The 17949-nt window shown below is 44.8% G+C and overlaps 1 protein-coding gene across 4 annotated transcripts in view; it reads left to right on the top strand.

Annotated features, from left to right (window-relative positions):
• LOC141808089 (ras-associated and pleckstrin homology domains-containing protein 1-like) overlaps nucleotides 1-17949 on the top strand; it is an 80268-nt gene that overhangs the window by 30563 nt on the left and 31756 nt on the right. For 2 of the 4 annotated variants that reach the window (XM_074694446.1, XM_074694444.1), the window contains exons 3-8: nucleotides 8266-8397; nucleotides 8490-8604; nucleotides 8684-8823; nucleotides 10174-10425; nucleotides 10917-11072; nucleotides 11379-11540. In XM_074694446.1, the coding sequence (XP_074550547.1) occupies nucleotides 8266-8397; nucleotides 8490-8604; nucleotides 8684-8823; nucleotides 10174-10425; nucleotides 10917-11072; nucleotides 11379-11540 (957 nt within the window). Of the gene's footprint in view, nucleotides 1-8265; nucleotides 8398-8489; nucleotides 8605-8683; nucleotides 8824-10173; nucleotides 10426-10913; nucleotides 11073-11378; nucleotides 11541-17949 lie in introns of all 4 variants that reach the window. The other 2 variants (XM_074694445.1, XM_074694443.1) reach the window with 1 other exon arrangement.

Genomic DNA, 17949 nt, shown 5'->3' with positions numbered 1-17949 from the left:
GGACCTCAGAGAGTGTGCTGGGAATGTTTTGGACCTCAGAGCTGGAAACATTTTGGATCTTAGAGGAGGAAATGTTGTGGACCTCAGAGCTGGGAATGTTCTGGACCTTAGAGTGTGCTGGTAGTGAGGTTGTGTACTGTGTCCATGGTCGAGCCATTCACATGTAGTGTGATCTACTTTGTCTGCCTCCTGTTTGTTTTTCTGGAGCATAAATAGAAGTCACTCTTTTTATTACTAAATCAGGAACACTACAGTTTGGATATGTTTTTGTGTGTGCGTGTGGTGTGCATCTGAGTGCATCTGAGTGTGTGTGTGTGTGTGTGTGTGTGTGTGTGTGTGTGTGTGTGTGTGTGTGTGTGTGTGTGTGTGTGTGTGTGTGTGTGTGTGTGTGTGTGTGTGTGTGTGTGTGTGTGTGTGTGTGTGTGTGTGTGTGTGTGTGTGTGTGTGTGTCAGTATCCAGTTACACAGCAGCTGAGTACCCCTGGGATCTGTGAGGTCCTGGTCTGGGGCTCAGGGACACACAGAGACCCACAGTGGTCTTGAGTAGACATGAATTGAAACTTCCTTCTGAGACTCTGAAAGGACCAAAAAGCAAAACACATCAGGCGGCTCAGGAGAACGGTTTGATCCTGTCTGGTTTCTGTGTCCTGCAGTACGCCGTGGATATTCGCAAACAAAAAGGGAGGCACCAAAGCAAAGCCGGAAGATTCAAAACAAGCCCCTGTAAGTCAGACCTCCACCACCCCCCCATCTCCTTCCTCGTATTGAGAGACGGAGGCAGCTGTCGATACGAGGCAGTGAAACCAGGAGGAAATGATGTAATCCCTCCTGACAGTCTCAAGGGAAGTGATATCATTGCTCCTCCCTCCTCTCCTGCTTCCTCTGCTCCCTCTGCCTCCATTTACTCTTTGCCCAGAGAAAGACTGGACCAACGTCTCTGTCCATAACTACACCTCAGTCACAATTATCTCAGAGTTACATAAGATTCAATCAAACCATGTCCAGAGAGATTACATAACCTGAGAGAAGGCAGAGGAAGGTCTGAGGAAGTCCAAGACGAGAGAAATAATAATAAAGGTTATTTTTTAAACTGTGACGTTTAATGCCCTGTTTTATCGTCAACAATTCACGGGTTTGACTGATGTGTGGAGGAAACGTTCAACGTTCAGGTGTTGCTAAAGCTGCTTGAACACACACAGTAACATTCAGCAGCTGTGATTCAGTCCCACTGATTCTATTAGGAGGAGTAATGAGGTAAATATGAAGGTATTGGAGTTTAGGAAGAGAGGAAGGAGTGCTGCAGGAAATGGTGCATGATGTATAAACTGTCACCAAATGCTGTCATCATGTTTCCTGTTTGTTTCTGAAGTGACCACTGAAACTAGTAAAGCTCTTTAGTCATGTGACCTTCATAAAGAGGACACAGGTTTTATCCATAGACTGTATAAAAATTTGCAACCGTACTTTGTTGCACTGGCAAATAAAGTTCTATTCTATTCTATTCTATTCTAAAACATGTACAAAGCATCCGCAATGTCACCCTTCTGTTCCTGAAACTGTGAAATGAAGCCAATCCACAGACCCAGCCACATTCGCTATGATGCCGGCTGTGAGTCTTTCTTCGAGCAGCTACAGGGCGCCCAGTGGTCACGTGCCTCTGATTGGAAAATCTAACGATCCTAATAACTTCTAAATCACTGAGGTAGAAAAAAATTCACTCACAGTGTGTCCCGATAGTGAAATCAGCGTTTTAGACCCAAGCTGTTTTTGAACCAGGCTGTAGATATGCCTTTTAGAAGTCTGATTTTATGGCAAGGTGTGAACGTGACTGCCTGTCTTTCTGCAGCCAGACTCAAGCAGATTCTTGACGAACAGCAACTTTTAGCACTTCAGCATAGGCTTCATTTTTACTGACCGGCTGTTGCCCCTTGGTTTTATCCTGATCAGACTGACTACTGTGTTGGTCGATTTCTGATCAATATTGGCTGATTGATCGGTTTAATAAACTTAAAGTGGACATATCATGCTTGTTTCTCCTTTTCACTATGCCAGACTAGGATGCCTGTAGAGCATTTCTGCCCTCAGTACAAGTCATTTAGTTCCTTCATTGCCCCACAATAGCGTTCTCAATATCCTCATTTTAGGCCATTCTGAAGATCGCGTTGAAACGCTCCGTTTCCAGAATGACCTCGCAACGTAGAGCCAGGGGGGCGGTTTTTGCAGCATGGCAGTATTTACAAAATCGTCACATTGAATGGGGCAGACCAAGCGAGTTTGCTGTTTGCCAAAACTTCACTGTAAGGCATTGATAGCACTAATAAAATGGCAGAGTGTAGGATACATCCTTTTGTATTGGACCCCGAGTCAGTACCGGACGGTTCTGCAGCTCAGGAGGAAGAAAATCCACCTAGACACAGATCATCTCAGGACGCTTCAGTGTGGTGAGTCAAAGCGGTACTGTAACATGTATAGTTTATACGTTTATACTCGGCTCTTGGTGGGTGTATCCCTCGGTGGCGGTTGTGTGACTAACTGACATCACAGAGGAGGAGCTGCTTTATCAGATTACTCCAATAAAAAGAAAGGATCCTCGTGTCGTCATGAAGGTCGAAATCTCGAAGCCAACTGGCAATGACCTATTTTCAGAGGCATCAAATCTCGTTCTAGGATATCAGAAAAAATACAATATCTCATTTTTTGAAAATTCAGGGGGTGAAAGGTCTTGTTTTCAAATTTATTATATTATATGTAAGTATTAAATCAGGGATCAGCATGATATGTCCCCTTTAAATAAATCTGTGAAGCAGCAGAGTCAAACAGAGTGACAAAAGGTTAATCTCAGGTTGTAACACACCCCTGCTTTATTATTGAACTCCTGTTTTCAGAGTGTGGTGGTTGTGATTGTTGGATTGAATCACAGCTAGGTTAAACTGTGGGTCCAGTGTGTGTGAGAGCAGAGAGTCCTTCACAAACACTGAGCCAGAGAGAGAAAGACCTGCCAGCCAGGGAGCATGAGACAGCTTCACTGCAGAATCACCGTCTGAGCCGCTTCAGGACACACACACACACACACACACACACACACACACACACACACACACACACACACACACACACACACACACACACACCGCACACACACACACACACACACACACACACACACACACACACACACACAAACACACACTCACACACACACACACACACACTGTGGCTGTGTGTGGGTTATTACAGTGTGTAGTTGAGTGTGAAAAATGACCTAAAATTCTGAGAGGAGCAGAGGTGAACACGTTGATCAATCATCTGTCTCTTATCTCCTGGCTATAATTTCTCCATTTAGATTCAAGTTGTAATTTTAAGACCGAGTCTCTTTGACTCTCACTCTAAATCTGTGTGTTGTGATTTAACAGAGAGGAAAAAAAGAAAAGAAAAAAAGGAAAAATGTTTTTGTAAGAAAAAAAAAAAAAAACCTGGCTTTGTGTTTGTATGGTCAGAGAAGCACACATGTTTTTAAATGTGTGTGTCTGTGTGTGTCTGTGTGTGTATGTATAGAGGAAGATAGAAAGAAAAACATATCTGCTTTCTGTCTGGATTTACTCATGGCTGATTTTTTTCCCTCCTGAGATGATTTATAGCTTCACTTTAGAAACCAACAGGCAGGCCTCAAAATACAGCCCTGTGTGTGTGTGTGTGTGTGTGTGTGTGTGTGTGTGTGTGTGTGTGTGTGTGTGTGTGTGTGTGTGTGTGTGTGTGTGTGTGTGTGTGTGTGAGTGTGATGTCCTGATATAGAGCCGTGGGAATAGGCCACACTGAGTGAACTTAAAGGAGCTGTGGAGTGGCTGCTGTTGGTGTTTTGTTGTGGTGCTGGTTGGATGCTGTGGGAAACTGGGAGCTGCTCGCTTTAGATGCTGGGCGCTGCTCAGGGTGATGAAGGTGAAGGTTTTTTTTCTTTCTAAGTACCTTTTGTCCTGGTTACAGTTTTAGCAGTATTGACCAATCAGATGTCTGCAGGTTTGGTGTCTGCAGGAAAATCAGTGTGTATGGAGAGCAACAGCAGGAGGAACATACTCCAGAGTAACGACGCCCAGCTCCCCTCTGCTTGAGGCTTTGCTTCTTTCTATGAAAAGATATCAGCATGAGGAGCAGCTAACTGAAAGAATTTAACCTTTGATTACACCTCATTCTGAAAGAAAAGTGCCAATCTGAATGGACATTTAATCAGTTTCACAGGGGTGGAATATTCCTTTCCTCAAACAGATTGAGGTTTCATGTATCCACTCAAACAGAAAGTTGTCAGGGTGCGTTCTTTCAGCGCATGCTCAGATATGACGCTCAGTAAGACGCAACTAGAGACGTTTCTCGATTCTAAAAATGGCAGCGAGCTGTCAGCACTGGAGGAAAGTTTGCTTTTAATCCAAACTTTGAAGAACTGAACATAATTTCAAGACTGGATGGACACTCGCACTACGGAGTATCGCAACACCATGATAAAAAAACTGTCGTCCTCCGCCTTCGATAAATCTCGTGATGTTTACGTTTTTCTGCGCATGCCCCATTGACTATTCTGTTTGATTACAGCGGAGCATGTAGACCAGAGATTGGAATATTCCTTTCCATGTATACTATTGTTTTCAGAAAAGTCATTCAGAAAGATTCCATTCGCAAAGAAGAAAAACTCCTCATGTAAACGTGGCTACTGAAGACCATCAGAGTTCAGATGTGCTCTCTGCCTGACTCCGCTCCTTTTCTCTGGAGCTTAACACCCCAGGTTGAATTAAGGACCCCGGATAGCTTCTTAAAATATCTCTAACACTATTGAAGCACTTCCTGTCTGCCACACACAGCTGTCCTAAACTTTATAACATTCTCTGTAAGGGGTCAAAGGTCAGAGGTTTGGGTCACTTCAGGTTTCAGCAGGTGTTTACAGGAGGAATCTGCCTGAGCTGAAAGCAGCCTTAGAGCTCAACTCTGAGTCATTTAAACCTTCAGACGTTGTCCCATCCTGCAGAGAGCTCTGTCTGTTCAGGTGCTTTCATTGCTCAGGGACAAAATGAATACCCTGACTCCCTCTGATGAAACACAGAAGACATGAAGAGAGACAGAACGTTAATAGAGGATGGAAAAACAGAAGGAGGAGGAAAAACAGGAGCAGAGGAATAATGGAGAGGATTGAAAGAGGAGCTGGAGGAGGACTGAGAGACAGGGGGATGATTGCACGGTTTTAGTCTGACAGACAGGAGGAGTGTGGCTGCAGCAGCAGAGTAATAACTGTTTACTTTGGGAACACACACACACACACACACACACACTCACACACACACACACACACACACACACACACACACACACACACACACACACACACACACACACACACACACACACACACACACACACACACACACACACACACACACACACACACACACACACACACACAGCCCTTATAGCCGTCAGTGCTGCCTCAGCTCAGTCTGACAGAGAGCTGGTTTAGGGCTGGTTCACTGAGTGAGAGCTGACACTCAGAGAGGAGTTGATGTGTCAGGTTTAATCATTATTTAAGGTTAATTAAACTTTTATATCCACCCACACAAAGCAGACAGTTCCTTATAACACCAAAATAAGCTCTGTGAAAATCTGTGGACCTCTCAGGCAGCCTCAGTGTGATGGAGCGTCCAAACAACTGAAATAATGTGAAAAAGATCCACATTTTCCATTGGTTGCCTGACAGAGTTTAAAGTGGATGTATTCTAATTAAGTATGTCAGGGACTCTACACCTAAATCTAAATTTTCCATTATTTATTTTTTAATGGAAACTATGATTACAGCTCACATCTCCAAAGTTGCTTCAAAAAACTCCCATGTGAAGCCCTGTAGATGGAGTAAAAGCTCCACTGAAGCTGTGGATGAAGCTGAGGATGGAGCTATGCTCTAAAGCGACGTGAGCTGAAGCAACATGAGCTGAATCCTGTCCTGACTCTGAGAGCGTCCTGCACAGAGCCCAGCTTTGTTTGGGGGTCTGGATCTGACCCTGGCTGTGTGGAAACAGCAGATTGTTGTAGGAGAGTGCAGCTGTGAGTGTTCACAACGCTCCTCCAGTCCCCTCAGCAGTCCCCTGACCACACACACACACACACACACACACACACACACACACATACACAAGATGAGAGAGCAGAATGTCACACACCCACACACAAATACATCAAGAATTAAACACACACACACACTAAGGAACAGTGCTACAATTAGATCCCTGTGGTTAGCAAGGTCTGTCATTTAGGCTGGAGGGTAGTGCAAGTGTGTGTGTGTGTGTGTGTGTGTGTGTGTGTGTGTGTGTGTGTGTGTGTGTGTGTGTGTGTGTGTGTGTGTGTGTGTGTGTGTGTGTGTGTGTGTGTGTGTGTGTGTTTTGGCTAGCTGAAACTGCTCGGTTAGGAACGGGGGGCAACGCTGATCTGCTCCCCAGGAATAGCTCTGTGTCCTAGGCGATGCTTTGAGTCTCCTGCTTGAGGAGAGGAGGGGAGGAAGAGGAGCAGAAACTCTGAGGATCATTTGAGGAGGAGCAGAAACTCTAAGGATCTGAGAAGGTAGAACTTTGAGGATGGGAGGAGGAGAAACTCTGAGGATTGAAGAGAAGAAGGTGGAGGAGGTGACGACGTAGATGAATCGCTCGTCTCATCAGGAACACTCCTCTCTCTGTCAGAGGTGAATGTCTGAGCTGATGCTCCAACAGGACAGCAGAGGTCACCTCCTGGCCTTGCCCCCTGAACTTCCTCAGTCATTTAAATCTGAACCGGGGAAATGATCAGCACTAATTTCTTCTTCATCACTGACCTTTGGTCTACACTGGATTTTATTTCTCATGTTTTCTGGACCCTGCAGATGTTAGTTTGTGTAAACCGTGAGGAGTTTGTTCCAGTGATCCTGAGTTAACACGCCTGGGCTCTCACCACAGGAACACACAGTGCTCTGTTCCTCTGCTAAAAATAATAATTATCACAATCATCTGTGATATGACTGAAACAAAAGAGCAGAGGCAGCATGTGGAGGAAATACAGGGGAAAGGTCGACACACGTTCAGAGCCAGCGTGTTCTTGTGTAACTACGCTAAAAACACACCAACACACTTTGAAGAAGCTGCTGCTGTGATTAATGCTGCCAGTAACACTCCTGCACACACACACACACACACACACACACACACACACACACACACACACACAGAGTTATGAAAATATATTGTGGTCTCAGCTGGGAAACAGATCAGAGACAAAGACACGCAGCAGCTGCTGAGTTTGTCTTACAGTAGCACCAAACACACTGAGTGCTGAGTTGAACTCCTTTCCTGCAGCCCTGCTCTCAGCTGGAACATCAGTGAGGTGAAATATTAATCAGATGTGTTTGATTTAATGAAAGTTTTGTTGCATAGAAGCTAAACTTTTGATTGTACTGGGACTGCACCTGACGGGAAGCTGCAGCTAAACTTAAAAGGATCATAATCTGCTGTTTGTTTGGACTCTTGTGATAAAACTAATTCTTCTTTGGCTCCACAGTCATCATTTGTAGGTTGTTGTTCTGTAGTCTGAGGAGTAGATTTTATTCTGTGTCATTTCTCTGGCACCAACACAGATAAGGACTGAGGGACATCATATTTTTCTTTTTAACATCCATAAAACTACTCAGAGTATCTTTAAAAACTGTTGTGATGTGTCAGATTCCTGCATGGGTCATGTCATCTGCAGCTGGAGTTTATCTGAGAGACATTTCACTCCCTGCCGTCAAGATTTGAGTCTGTCTCCAACCAGCTGAGATCTGTTTCTGACTGTCTTTATCATCATCGACCTTCAACTGCAGCTTATTAATGTTAGTGTCTTTATCTGAGAGACAAAAAACTTTTAAAAATGTTTGTTATCCAAGAGTAAAAATCCTTTAATTACGGAAAAACTAAAGATATGTGAAATACATCATAAGAATCTGCTCTGTCTTCCTTTAAAGTTTCCTCATTTGATCCATGTTCCTCTGCTGATCTCTACTTTTGAACTCTTTCTTTTATGTTTCATCAGTGTCTGCTCATTGTTCTGTACATGTTTGCACTGCCATGAATCAGGCATCTCCATCAATACAGGAGATCATTAAATGATGTCAGTGGTATAGGTGGAGGCAATGCTGTAATGCGGATGTTTAGCCACTAGATGGAGCTGAGGATTTACCCTGTGTACTAGAGTAAACCCTTCTCTTGCATTCCTCTTCCCTCTCTTTAGATGGATCAGCTGTCAGACGAGGAGGTGTCAGTGAGGGAGGATGAGGAGGAGGAGGAGGACAGCGATAAGGAGGACCAGGACCTGGATAAGATGTTTGGAGCCTGGCTCGGGGAGCTGGACAAACTCACACAGGTAAACAGAGGTCAGCTTAAAACCTGATCCCTGCTGGCTGAAACACAAAGAGGCCTCTCATGCTGGTTCCTCTCCATCCTCTGTTGATCCAGAGTCTGGATGACGGTCGTCCTCAGCAGCAGCCAGCCCCCCAGCACAAGGCTCCCCTCAGACAGGAGACCAACATGGCCAACTTTTCCTACAGATTCTCCATCTACAACATCAACGGTCAGACTCAGACCCTCTCTTCATGCTCTGCTGCTCTGCTACAAGCCCTCACTCTCTGCCTCTCTCTGTGTGTCTGCAGAGGCGCTGAACCAGGGGGAAAACGTGGATCTGGACGCTCTCATGGCCGATCTGTGCACCATAGAACAGGAGCTCAGCACCATCAACACCAAACCCAACAGCGCCAGCGGCATGGCTCGGCTGGGATTGACCGACACCAAGGTACACGCTTAGTCACAGGTGACCTAAAGGTTTGGATCAGTGTGGGCTTGGGTCAAGGTTTTTCATGGCGTGGTTGGTCTTACCATGGAGGTGGGGTCTTCAAAATTATTAAAAGTTGATAAATCAGTTGTGGGAAAATTAAGGCCCTAAAAAAAATTATTAAAAAGTCTCAATCGTAATGTTATGAAGTATTAAATTTTATTGGTATTCAAGCTTTGACTCCAAACGAATCCATGGATATTTATTTTCCTCCTTGCGACTTTTACAAGCTAACCTGACACGCCAGACAGACAGCTCCATATATCCGCCACAGAAACAGTCCATCTGGTTCTAATGTTTTCAGGGTCTGAACTTTCAAAAATAACCACACCTGGTGACTGGATGATCATTCTGCTCGTCACACTCATCACAGACCAGCGTGAGGATCTAGAAAAAGCTTTAGCGTCTTAAAATATTTCTCTCTAGATCATAAGAGTTTCTCAAGCCTCCTGGGAAAATTTCTCAGATTTTCAGTGACCTGGGATCTTGGATTCTTACAATTTAGAGAAGGCTTCCCCTGATCTCAGTTCTTTTGCAACAAATTTTCTTTGTTCAAGTCACCTTTTTACTGGATACAACATGATGAGATAAGTTACTTATTGATACAGTTATGTAGCGCTGTTGTTTGAGATGTGACAACAAGCAAAGTTGTGATTTTGTGAGGCGCGGGCTATACGTAGCGTTCGCAGCCCAACATATCCATAGGCTAATGTGACAACAAACTCAGTTTGTTCAGTAGTTTATTCGCCGTCCGTATGTAACGCTGATAGAAAGCAAATAACACAATCTCAAGCACATGTCCTAAATTTTAACAATGATGAAATAAAACTTGTGTTTTTTTTCTCCAAGTTGGCCTTAAATTACTGGTTACTTGTTGTGGGAATGTCAATTAACCTGCCTTTAGTTTGATTTATTCTTTCAAGCTTTGTTCCTTCTCAGTTTACCTCATTCATGTTAAAATGCAAACTACAGCTGTCAAAGATCAGTTGCTTACAACAGCTTAAAGTTGCGATAAGGTCTTAAGACTTTTTGAAAGGTTTTTTAAAAAGTCTTGAAAAGGTATTAATTTAACCTCAGGATTTCAGCACATACCCTGGGAGGGAAAGAGCTGCATCAATCCTGCTGCACATTAAAACTACTCTGAGTCATGGCCTTGCAGGTTCAAAGGGATGTTAGTGCTCATGTGAGTGTTGCTCGGTTGCAGACCAGTCCAGGAGCTGCTCTGATTCACATTTCTTCCTGAAATACGAGTTGATGTCAAACTTTCCTTTCAGAGATATTTGTTCTCTCAGCATATTCTTCCTCCTTCAGGTCCGCCAGAAGCCTCCAGCAGGGCGCAGTAGTAGGCAGCAGCCAGCAGGGGGCAGCAGCAGTGGAGGCGGAGGTGGAAGCAGCAGCAACAGTGTGAGCGGTGGAGGAGGGGGCAGCAGTGGGGCGAGCAGCAGCAGCAGCAGCACCAGAGCCTCACCTGCCAGCACTATCAGAGCCCCAACAGGGCATCATGGGAGGCCGGCGCTCGCCTCCAACTTTAGTCTGGACGACATCACAGCTCAGCTGGAGAAGGTGATGAAGACAAATTCAGATTAAACACACATCCAGATTAATCCTACAAACCTCCAGCGTTAGGAAGAAGCTCAGACTCATCATGACGAATGTCGCCAGGCTCATGAAGCTCTGCAGAGTAAAGACAAACAGGTCTCTGGGAGATGCAGGCTGACAGGAGATTAGTTTCATCGTTGTGTGGTCACTTTCCTTCGATCTGAGGTCAGCTGTCACGGTTTGTCTCTTCCCTCCTGAGACAATCACTGGGTTCAAAGCAGTAGTGACCTGAAGGAGCTACAGGAGCCTTAAAACCACCACAGAGAAATATATATACAGTCAAACAGTCAGATCAGCCACATTTTCAGTACTGGAAACCACACAGTGCAGTTTTTCCACAGAGAGGAAATGAACAGCTGCTGGGGCGTGTGGGCCGTGCTCTCACAGATCAGCGTGTGGATATTAGCAGCAGTTTGTCCCAGCAGTCCATCTTTACCTCTCTCTTCCTTCAGCAGGCATCTCTCAGTATGGACGAAGCCGCCCGCCAAACCTCCTCCCACTCTCTTAGCTCCGCCTCCACCTATTCATCATCTGCCTCAATGCGGCGGCCCGGGTCCTCTCAGCGCCAACACAGACGCACAGGATCGGTCGGTACCGTCAGTGAACATGAGGTGAGCTGGGCTCCAGAGCCTCTTCTTCTGTGAATTAACACCTGAAACATGGAACATTAGGTCAGAATGTGTCACCCCATGTGGTGATGGTGTGTAACTGCCCTCTTGTTAAGAACACTTAATTTTAGTTTGGTTATTTCCAGGGGCATGTTTATGAGTGATCCTTTATAATCTGAAACAGTGAGCCAGGAGAGGAGTGACCCAGATTCAACCTGCTGAGTCACCTGCTGAGTCAGCTGACCTCTACCTCTCTCCCTGGTCCTCAGCGTTTCCTGTTGATGGTTTTATACCCTCTCTTGTTTTCAGGTGCGTTCAGTCGTCCACTCCTCCCGCTCCTCCGTCACATCAGCCTCCGGAGTTTCTGTGAACTCGGCCTCGTCCATGGAGTCGTTGGACAGCGTTCTGCGTAATGAAGTAGACGGCCAGCAGGTGGCAGTAGCACCCTCTGCTGAAGGAGGCCACATGGAGGTACGGCTCGAGAGAATCTGTTTTTGTACTCTCTGTGAATCAGTGCTCCTTTAAGCAGAGTCGCCCCCTGCTGGCCGCTCCCAGTCTCTCATCCTCTGTGATGATCTCCTCTTTCCTCTCTCTGAAGCTCCACTGAGGAAAACACAGTCGGACTCGTTGATGACCTGTGCAGGCAAATCCAGCTGGAAACAAATATTTACAGTACTTACCTTCAAAACCTGTCTCCTCAGAGACTTTCACCCAAGCCTGCTCCTTTTTTTCCGGTCTCTGTAGAGTACACACGTCGTATCGTGTAACTCTGGATGATGACACACCACACAGACTATTCTCTCCTCCATCCTCCAGCGGGGTTGGAGTCGGAGCAGGTGGCAGTCCCCCCCAACGTCATCAAATCAATGACGTCGTGGGGGAATGTCATTGCTGATTGGCTGCTGCGGCACAGCCTCACGCGAATTCTTGTCGAAATGTCAACAATTTTAACTCGAGCGTAGAGGCGTCTGACGCCCCAAACGCCGTTCGGGGCGAATCGTTGTCTCAACACGTCTTTGCATTGACTTTATATGTAATCTCCACGCAAATTTGCGTCAGGTGTGGCCGTAGCTATATCCCATAATTGCATTAACACAGTAGTTAGCACACAGGCAGTTTGAGGATCAGGGACTCAGAGAGGGAGCATGACTTCAAAGGGTCTCCCCAAACTGATCTGTGTCTCTCCATTAGTGGTTATCAGGGAGCGTTTCCCTCCTGCAGCGTCATCGTCCTCTCTGTGCCGTTTTCCAACAGCTCCTTTACAGCGGTGGTTTGTGTTTCTGGCCTGGCCTCCTTCTGCTGATAGTTTCTGCTGCTTCAGCCTGCGTCCTCACTCCTTCCCAGATCAGAATCTCCTTTTCTGTCCCAGGACACGCTGAGGAGAAAAATATCTCTCCTGAAATCACAAACATGGTCTGCTCAGAGGGCCTGTAGTGAACGGGCTTAAGAGCTCATGAGCACAGGGTTAAGATTTAATACATTTAAAGGGGACATATCAGGCTGATCCCTGATTTAATACTTACATTTAATATAATAAATTTGAAAACAAGACCTTTCACCCCCTGAATTTTCAAAAAATGAGATATTGTATTTTTTCTGATATCCTAGAACGAGATTTGATGCCTCTGAAAATAGGTCATTGACATTTGTCTTCGAGATGTCGACCTTCGTGACGACACGAGGATCCTTTCTTTTTATTGGAGTAATCTGATAAAGCAGCTCCTCCTCTGTGATGTCAGTTAGTCACACATCCGCCACCGAGGGATACACCCACCAAGAGCTGAGTATAAACGTATAAACTATACATGTTACAGTACCGGTTTGACTCACCACACTGAAGCGTCCTGAGATGATCTGTGTCCAGGTGGATTTTCTTCCTCCTGAGCTGCAGAACAGTCCGGGTCTGACTCGGGGTCCAATACAGAAGGACGTATCCTACACTCTGCCATTTTATTAGTGCTATCAATGCCTTACGGTGAAGTTTTGGCAAACAGCAAACTTGCTCAGTCTGCTCCATCCAATATGGCGATTTTGTAAATACTGCCATGCTGCAAAAACCGCCCCCTGGCTCTACCCCCTCCGCCCCTCTGATAGAACTGACCAATCAGAGCACAAAGGGCTGTGACGTTGCGAGGTTACTGGAGGTCATTCTGGAAACGGAGCGTTTCAACGAGATCTTCAGAATGGCCTAAAATGAGGATATTGAGAACGCTATTGTGGGGCAATGAAGGAACTAAATGACTTGTACGGAGGGCAGAAATGCTTTACAGGCATCCTAGTCTGGCATAGTGAAAAGGAGAAACAAGCACGATATGTCCACTTAAACATATTCTGACATTTAACCTCAGCCTCCTCCAGCTCAGCTCTGCAGGACTCAAACCCCAAAACATTGATCCTTTCTGGAACGGAGATTATCTGGACGGAAAACAGCCTCTGTGAGAGGAGGAGGAGGAAACTGGGTTAGAGCTTCATTTCAACCAGTGAGTGCACAAATACTACAGAGAGTAGCCATGGAGAGAGACAGACAGAGGGAGTAAAAAAAGAGGAATAAAATCAGAGTAATGAGACCAGAGGCAGAGTGAGTCAGTGAGTCAGTGAAACAGTGACGATGATGAAGGAACAATGAGGTGGAGTCTAAAGGGCAATCAAAGAGGAGAATGAAAAGTGACATGTGTGAAAGAATCAGAGAGAGAGATTAGAGGAGGAGTAGAGGAGAGGAGCAGAGGATGGGATGTGGTGCTTGGCCTCTAGCTGCTCCCTGGAGTTCAGCTCATTAGAAAGTGGAACTGCTGCAGTTTGAGTCTTTTTCTGCTTCGCATGCTCTCTGAGCCAGCACAAGGGGCACCGAGGAACCAGATCTGACCCAGACCAGCTGAATAGTCTGAAAACCAGACCCAGACTGAAGACTGAGCGTCAGACTTTAGACCGTCTCATTTAAAGGATCAGTTAAATTATCTGTGTAGTCAGAATCCCCAAAGTTCCTCACAGAGACGCACAAAACAGGAGGCAGTGTAACTGTAATGATGTTAGAAACAGGCCGACGTCAGGAACACAAAGAGTTAAATTCCACTCAACAGCAAATCCATCCTTCTGCTCTGACCTGATTCATGCTAGGCTTAACCTATCTTTATTTCCACAATTCATTTAGAATAAAAAGGTTTCAAGGATTGAAGAAATGCAACAAAAAACAAAATGTATACCTTTAAAATCTTAAATGAAGATGTTTTTCAGGCCTAATGAGATGATTTTCACCAAAATGAGACAAAGCTTCAGCTGACGCCGTGTATACAATCAGCTGTGCATGTTTCATCTCACATCTGATGTTTAATCATCCCCAAAAGAAATACAGCATCAGGATTAAACACAGCGTGTGACTCTGACCACACACACTCTGGAATCATCAGCTAACACATTCACACCCATCCACACACCACTGACCAACAGTGGGAGCAACACAGGGTTCAGTGTCTGTGTCAAAGAGCAGGGAACCCCCAACCCTCTGACTGAGAGGCCACAGCTCTGCCACTGAGCCACAGCTCTGCCACTCATATCAAACAAGTCTTCATGTGAGGTTTCTCCCTCTGAGAGCTCTAGAGGATCTCACACACACACACACACACACACACACACACATACACACAAACACACACACACACAAACACAGTAACACGCTCTTACATTAGGTTGTCAAATCTTGGCCAAAGGCAAGAGCCGACTGTAATCGTGTGTGTGTGTTTGACCTAGATATAACTCTAATCTGTAGTTATGCAGAGAGAACTAATGCTTTCTATAAAATGATTTCTAGAGATTGAAACACGATGCAGAGATTAAATCTGAGTGCAGTCTGTTTGAATAAAACCATCAGAGATTTACTCACAGATTTTTTTTCTGTCTCTGATAGAAAATAAACTTCAGATTTCAGTCATATCTTCAGCTGGGACCAAATACAGGAGAGCTATGGAGGAGCAATCAGAGAGTCTGTTTGTGGCCTATTATTTTTATGTGCTTATACAAAAATGACAATCAGTGAATTACAATCAGAGATCCAAACCAGACTCAGAGATGAACCTTCAGTCCCACACAAAAACTCCTCTGCTTCCTCTAATCCAATAAAACCTTTCAGATCTCTCTGTGTCTCCCTACTGGACCCAGTCTGCCCAGGACAGACTGGGTCTGGCTGGAGTGGGGACCCCCAGCGAGCACTCTGAGATGCAGGATGAGACACTATCAGCGAGGAAGTAAATACGAGGAATACGGTACATAATTCATCCCATAAATAATGGAAAGAGATCCTGCTGGTGTCCTGCTGACACAGGGGAAACCCAGTCATGCATGGGAATTGGCACAGATCTGGGTGTAAAAATCAGTTAACGGGAACGTTCACGTCTGATTTATGAAACGTGCGTACCAGGGCCAATCACGGCGTACACCTGATCAGCTGTTGATAAATGTGGCGGCTGAAAACAATCGTAATTTACATAACACGCCCCTAAATATTCAAGGTTCAGCTGACCGAACCCACGAAATCTACGACGTGGAGGGACGCATTAAAGGAAAAAGGAAACTTCTCTGTGCTGGTAATCAACAACGCCATAGCAACAGAGGTAGAGAGGAAATGACGCCGCGTTGTTTGGCAGCCAGAAAACTGGCGTTACAGCGAGTCAGAAAAAACTTGTCTGCAAGGAAATCACTGCAGTGATTCAGCAGCGTGGATGTGACAAAGTAAAATACAGCAGAGTTTGAAACATTTAATTCACACAGCCCTCGTTTATACATTGATTAATTAATCCATGATGTCTGACTATTAGAAGCCAGGATATTATCAATTGTTTCTGTTCAGGTCCAGAAACGTGGAAAGTTGTCTTTAAAAAGTGTCTGAGCTCTGAAAGAAGCTGCAGACTCCAGCCTGAACCTGAACCTGAACCTGAACCTGAACCTGAACCTGAACCTGAACCTGAACCGGTCTCAGACTGAGGAGGGAGTGGAGCTGAAGTGTGTCGATGGTGGGCAATTACGCACGGGTAGACCAGAGTTTTAGGATTATTCATACCACGAGATGAGCACATTGTCAAAAAGGATCTTTCCAGGACCCCAAAAATCAGACAACAATTCTGAAGACTGAATCTAAGTTTTCTGGCAGGTGGGCCAGAACAGACTTCAATCCGGGGTGAGGCTAGATCCTGAGACAAAAAATGAAAACCAGGAATTAGCAACAGAGTAGATCTCAGAAAGAAGGCAAAAAGTTTCTTTTGAAAAAACTCTAGACTAGAACTTGTACCACGAGTAGCACTGAACACTCAGGCAACGACTGGTTGAGGAGCTGGGGTATATATACTGCAGGAGCTTGATAGGTGGACGAGTTGCAGGTGTGGAGGAGACAGGCAACCAGAGAGTGCGGGAAAGCCACGCCCTGACAGACAGACAGAACAGGGGAAAAAACAACACACACAAGGGAGGGGAAAACAACTGAAACACTAGAGAGTGAGGGTGGAACCATGACACACATAGGTTGTGATCTCATGCAAATGAACGTCTTTTGTTATGAAATAGTCATATTTTCTCACACAGTTACCGTTTATATGATAATATTGCAAGGGCGTAGGTTTGGTCTCAACATTGGTAGGGACAATATAACAGCATAACCTGCATGTACACTTATTGCTGGGGACGGGACATTAATAAGACCAAACAGATTGGGTGAACGGGGGTCAGGGCTACATTTCTCACAAATATGAACCTAATTAATTGAATCTAAATTGCAATATTTGAACACAACATTAAATTATATTAACATACACAGTACAAACTTGTTAATAATCTCCTAACTGAAAGCAAAAATAAACATTTGTCATAAGAACACTCAACATTGTCTGTCCTATAAATAAATTAAATATAACTGAAAAAACGTCTTAGAGAATAACAAAAATAAATAAAAATGGAGCCTTCCTTCAGGTAAAACACTACTGCTTTTGTCCACAAGCACAGCCAAACTCATAGACAGCACCGCTCCTAGAACTGCATTAATCGTTCAAAAACAAATGGTTTTCACCAACATTCCATCATAGTCCGCTATGGGTTAGATATCGATGATCTGCTGAAGTCTGTGTCACTCCAGACAGTGCTGTGTGGCTGTAATGACCTCTGAACTAACGAAGAGTTTGTTTACGCTTGCCTCTCAAAGAGAGGAATCAGCGCTCTAGAGAGTACTGCGCATGCGCAGTTTGCTAACTGATGCAGGTCGGACTTTCAGTAGCAAATTTAGTGGTGTGTTCCCCACCTCCACAACATTGACGTCTTTTTACATTACTGCAGTGGCTGCTGCTGGCCGAAAAAAACTTTTAATATCCCTCCTCTGCGAAGGAGGCAGCATGTTGTCGACACGTATTTCTGTCGGGGCTGAGTGAGTGTGCGTGTGCGTGTATGTGTGTCGGTGGGGGGGAGTCATTAGCCAATCTAACGTGCGTTTGAGGAAAAAAAAAATGGACCGGCTCATTCAGCGAGTGAAAAGGGGTAAATTTAAGTCTGAACATTATGAAAATAGTTCACTTAATAACGGTAGGGTCAATTCTATCCTTACAACATATGGGAAGATAATCTATAATTATTTATTATTATTTATTATTATAAATTCCCTATATAACTGAACTCATTATATAATGCAAAAAGTTGCTTAAAAGTTGGAGGGGACAATTTGTGCCTCCTGAAAAGTTGGTAGTGTTATGTCCCTACCGTCCCTATGCAAACCTACGCCCTTGTAATATTGTGAGAAGTGAAATAATCATCTTCACAGTAAATCCTGTAATCTTCCTCAATAAAAATCCAGGCTAAATGTTTGATTCAGCGTCCTCTGAATGTTCGCTGAGGAGACTTTATCATGGAC

This window comes from Halichoeres trimaculatus, unplaced genomic scaffold (assembly GCF_033239565.1).
Source record: "Halichoeres trimaculatus isolate MK-OKI-2021-1 unplaced genomic scaffold, fHalTri1.1 fHalTri1_scaffold_19, whole genome shotgun sequence".
Classification (NCBI taxonomy): domain Eukaryota; kingdom Metazoa; phylum Chordata; class Actinopteri; order Labriformes; family Labridae; genus Halichoeres; species Halichoeres trimaculatus.
The sequence above is the reverse complement of the archived record's forward strand: the minus strand, read 5'-3'. Positions and strand labels throughout refer to the sequence as shown.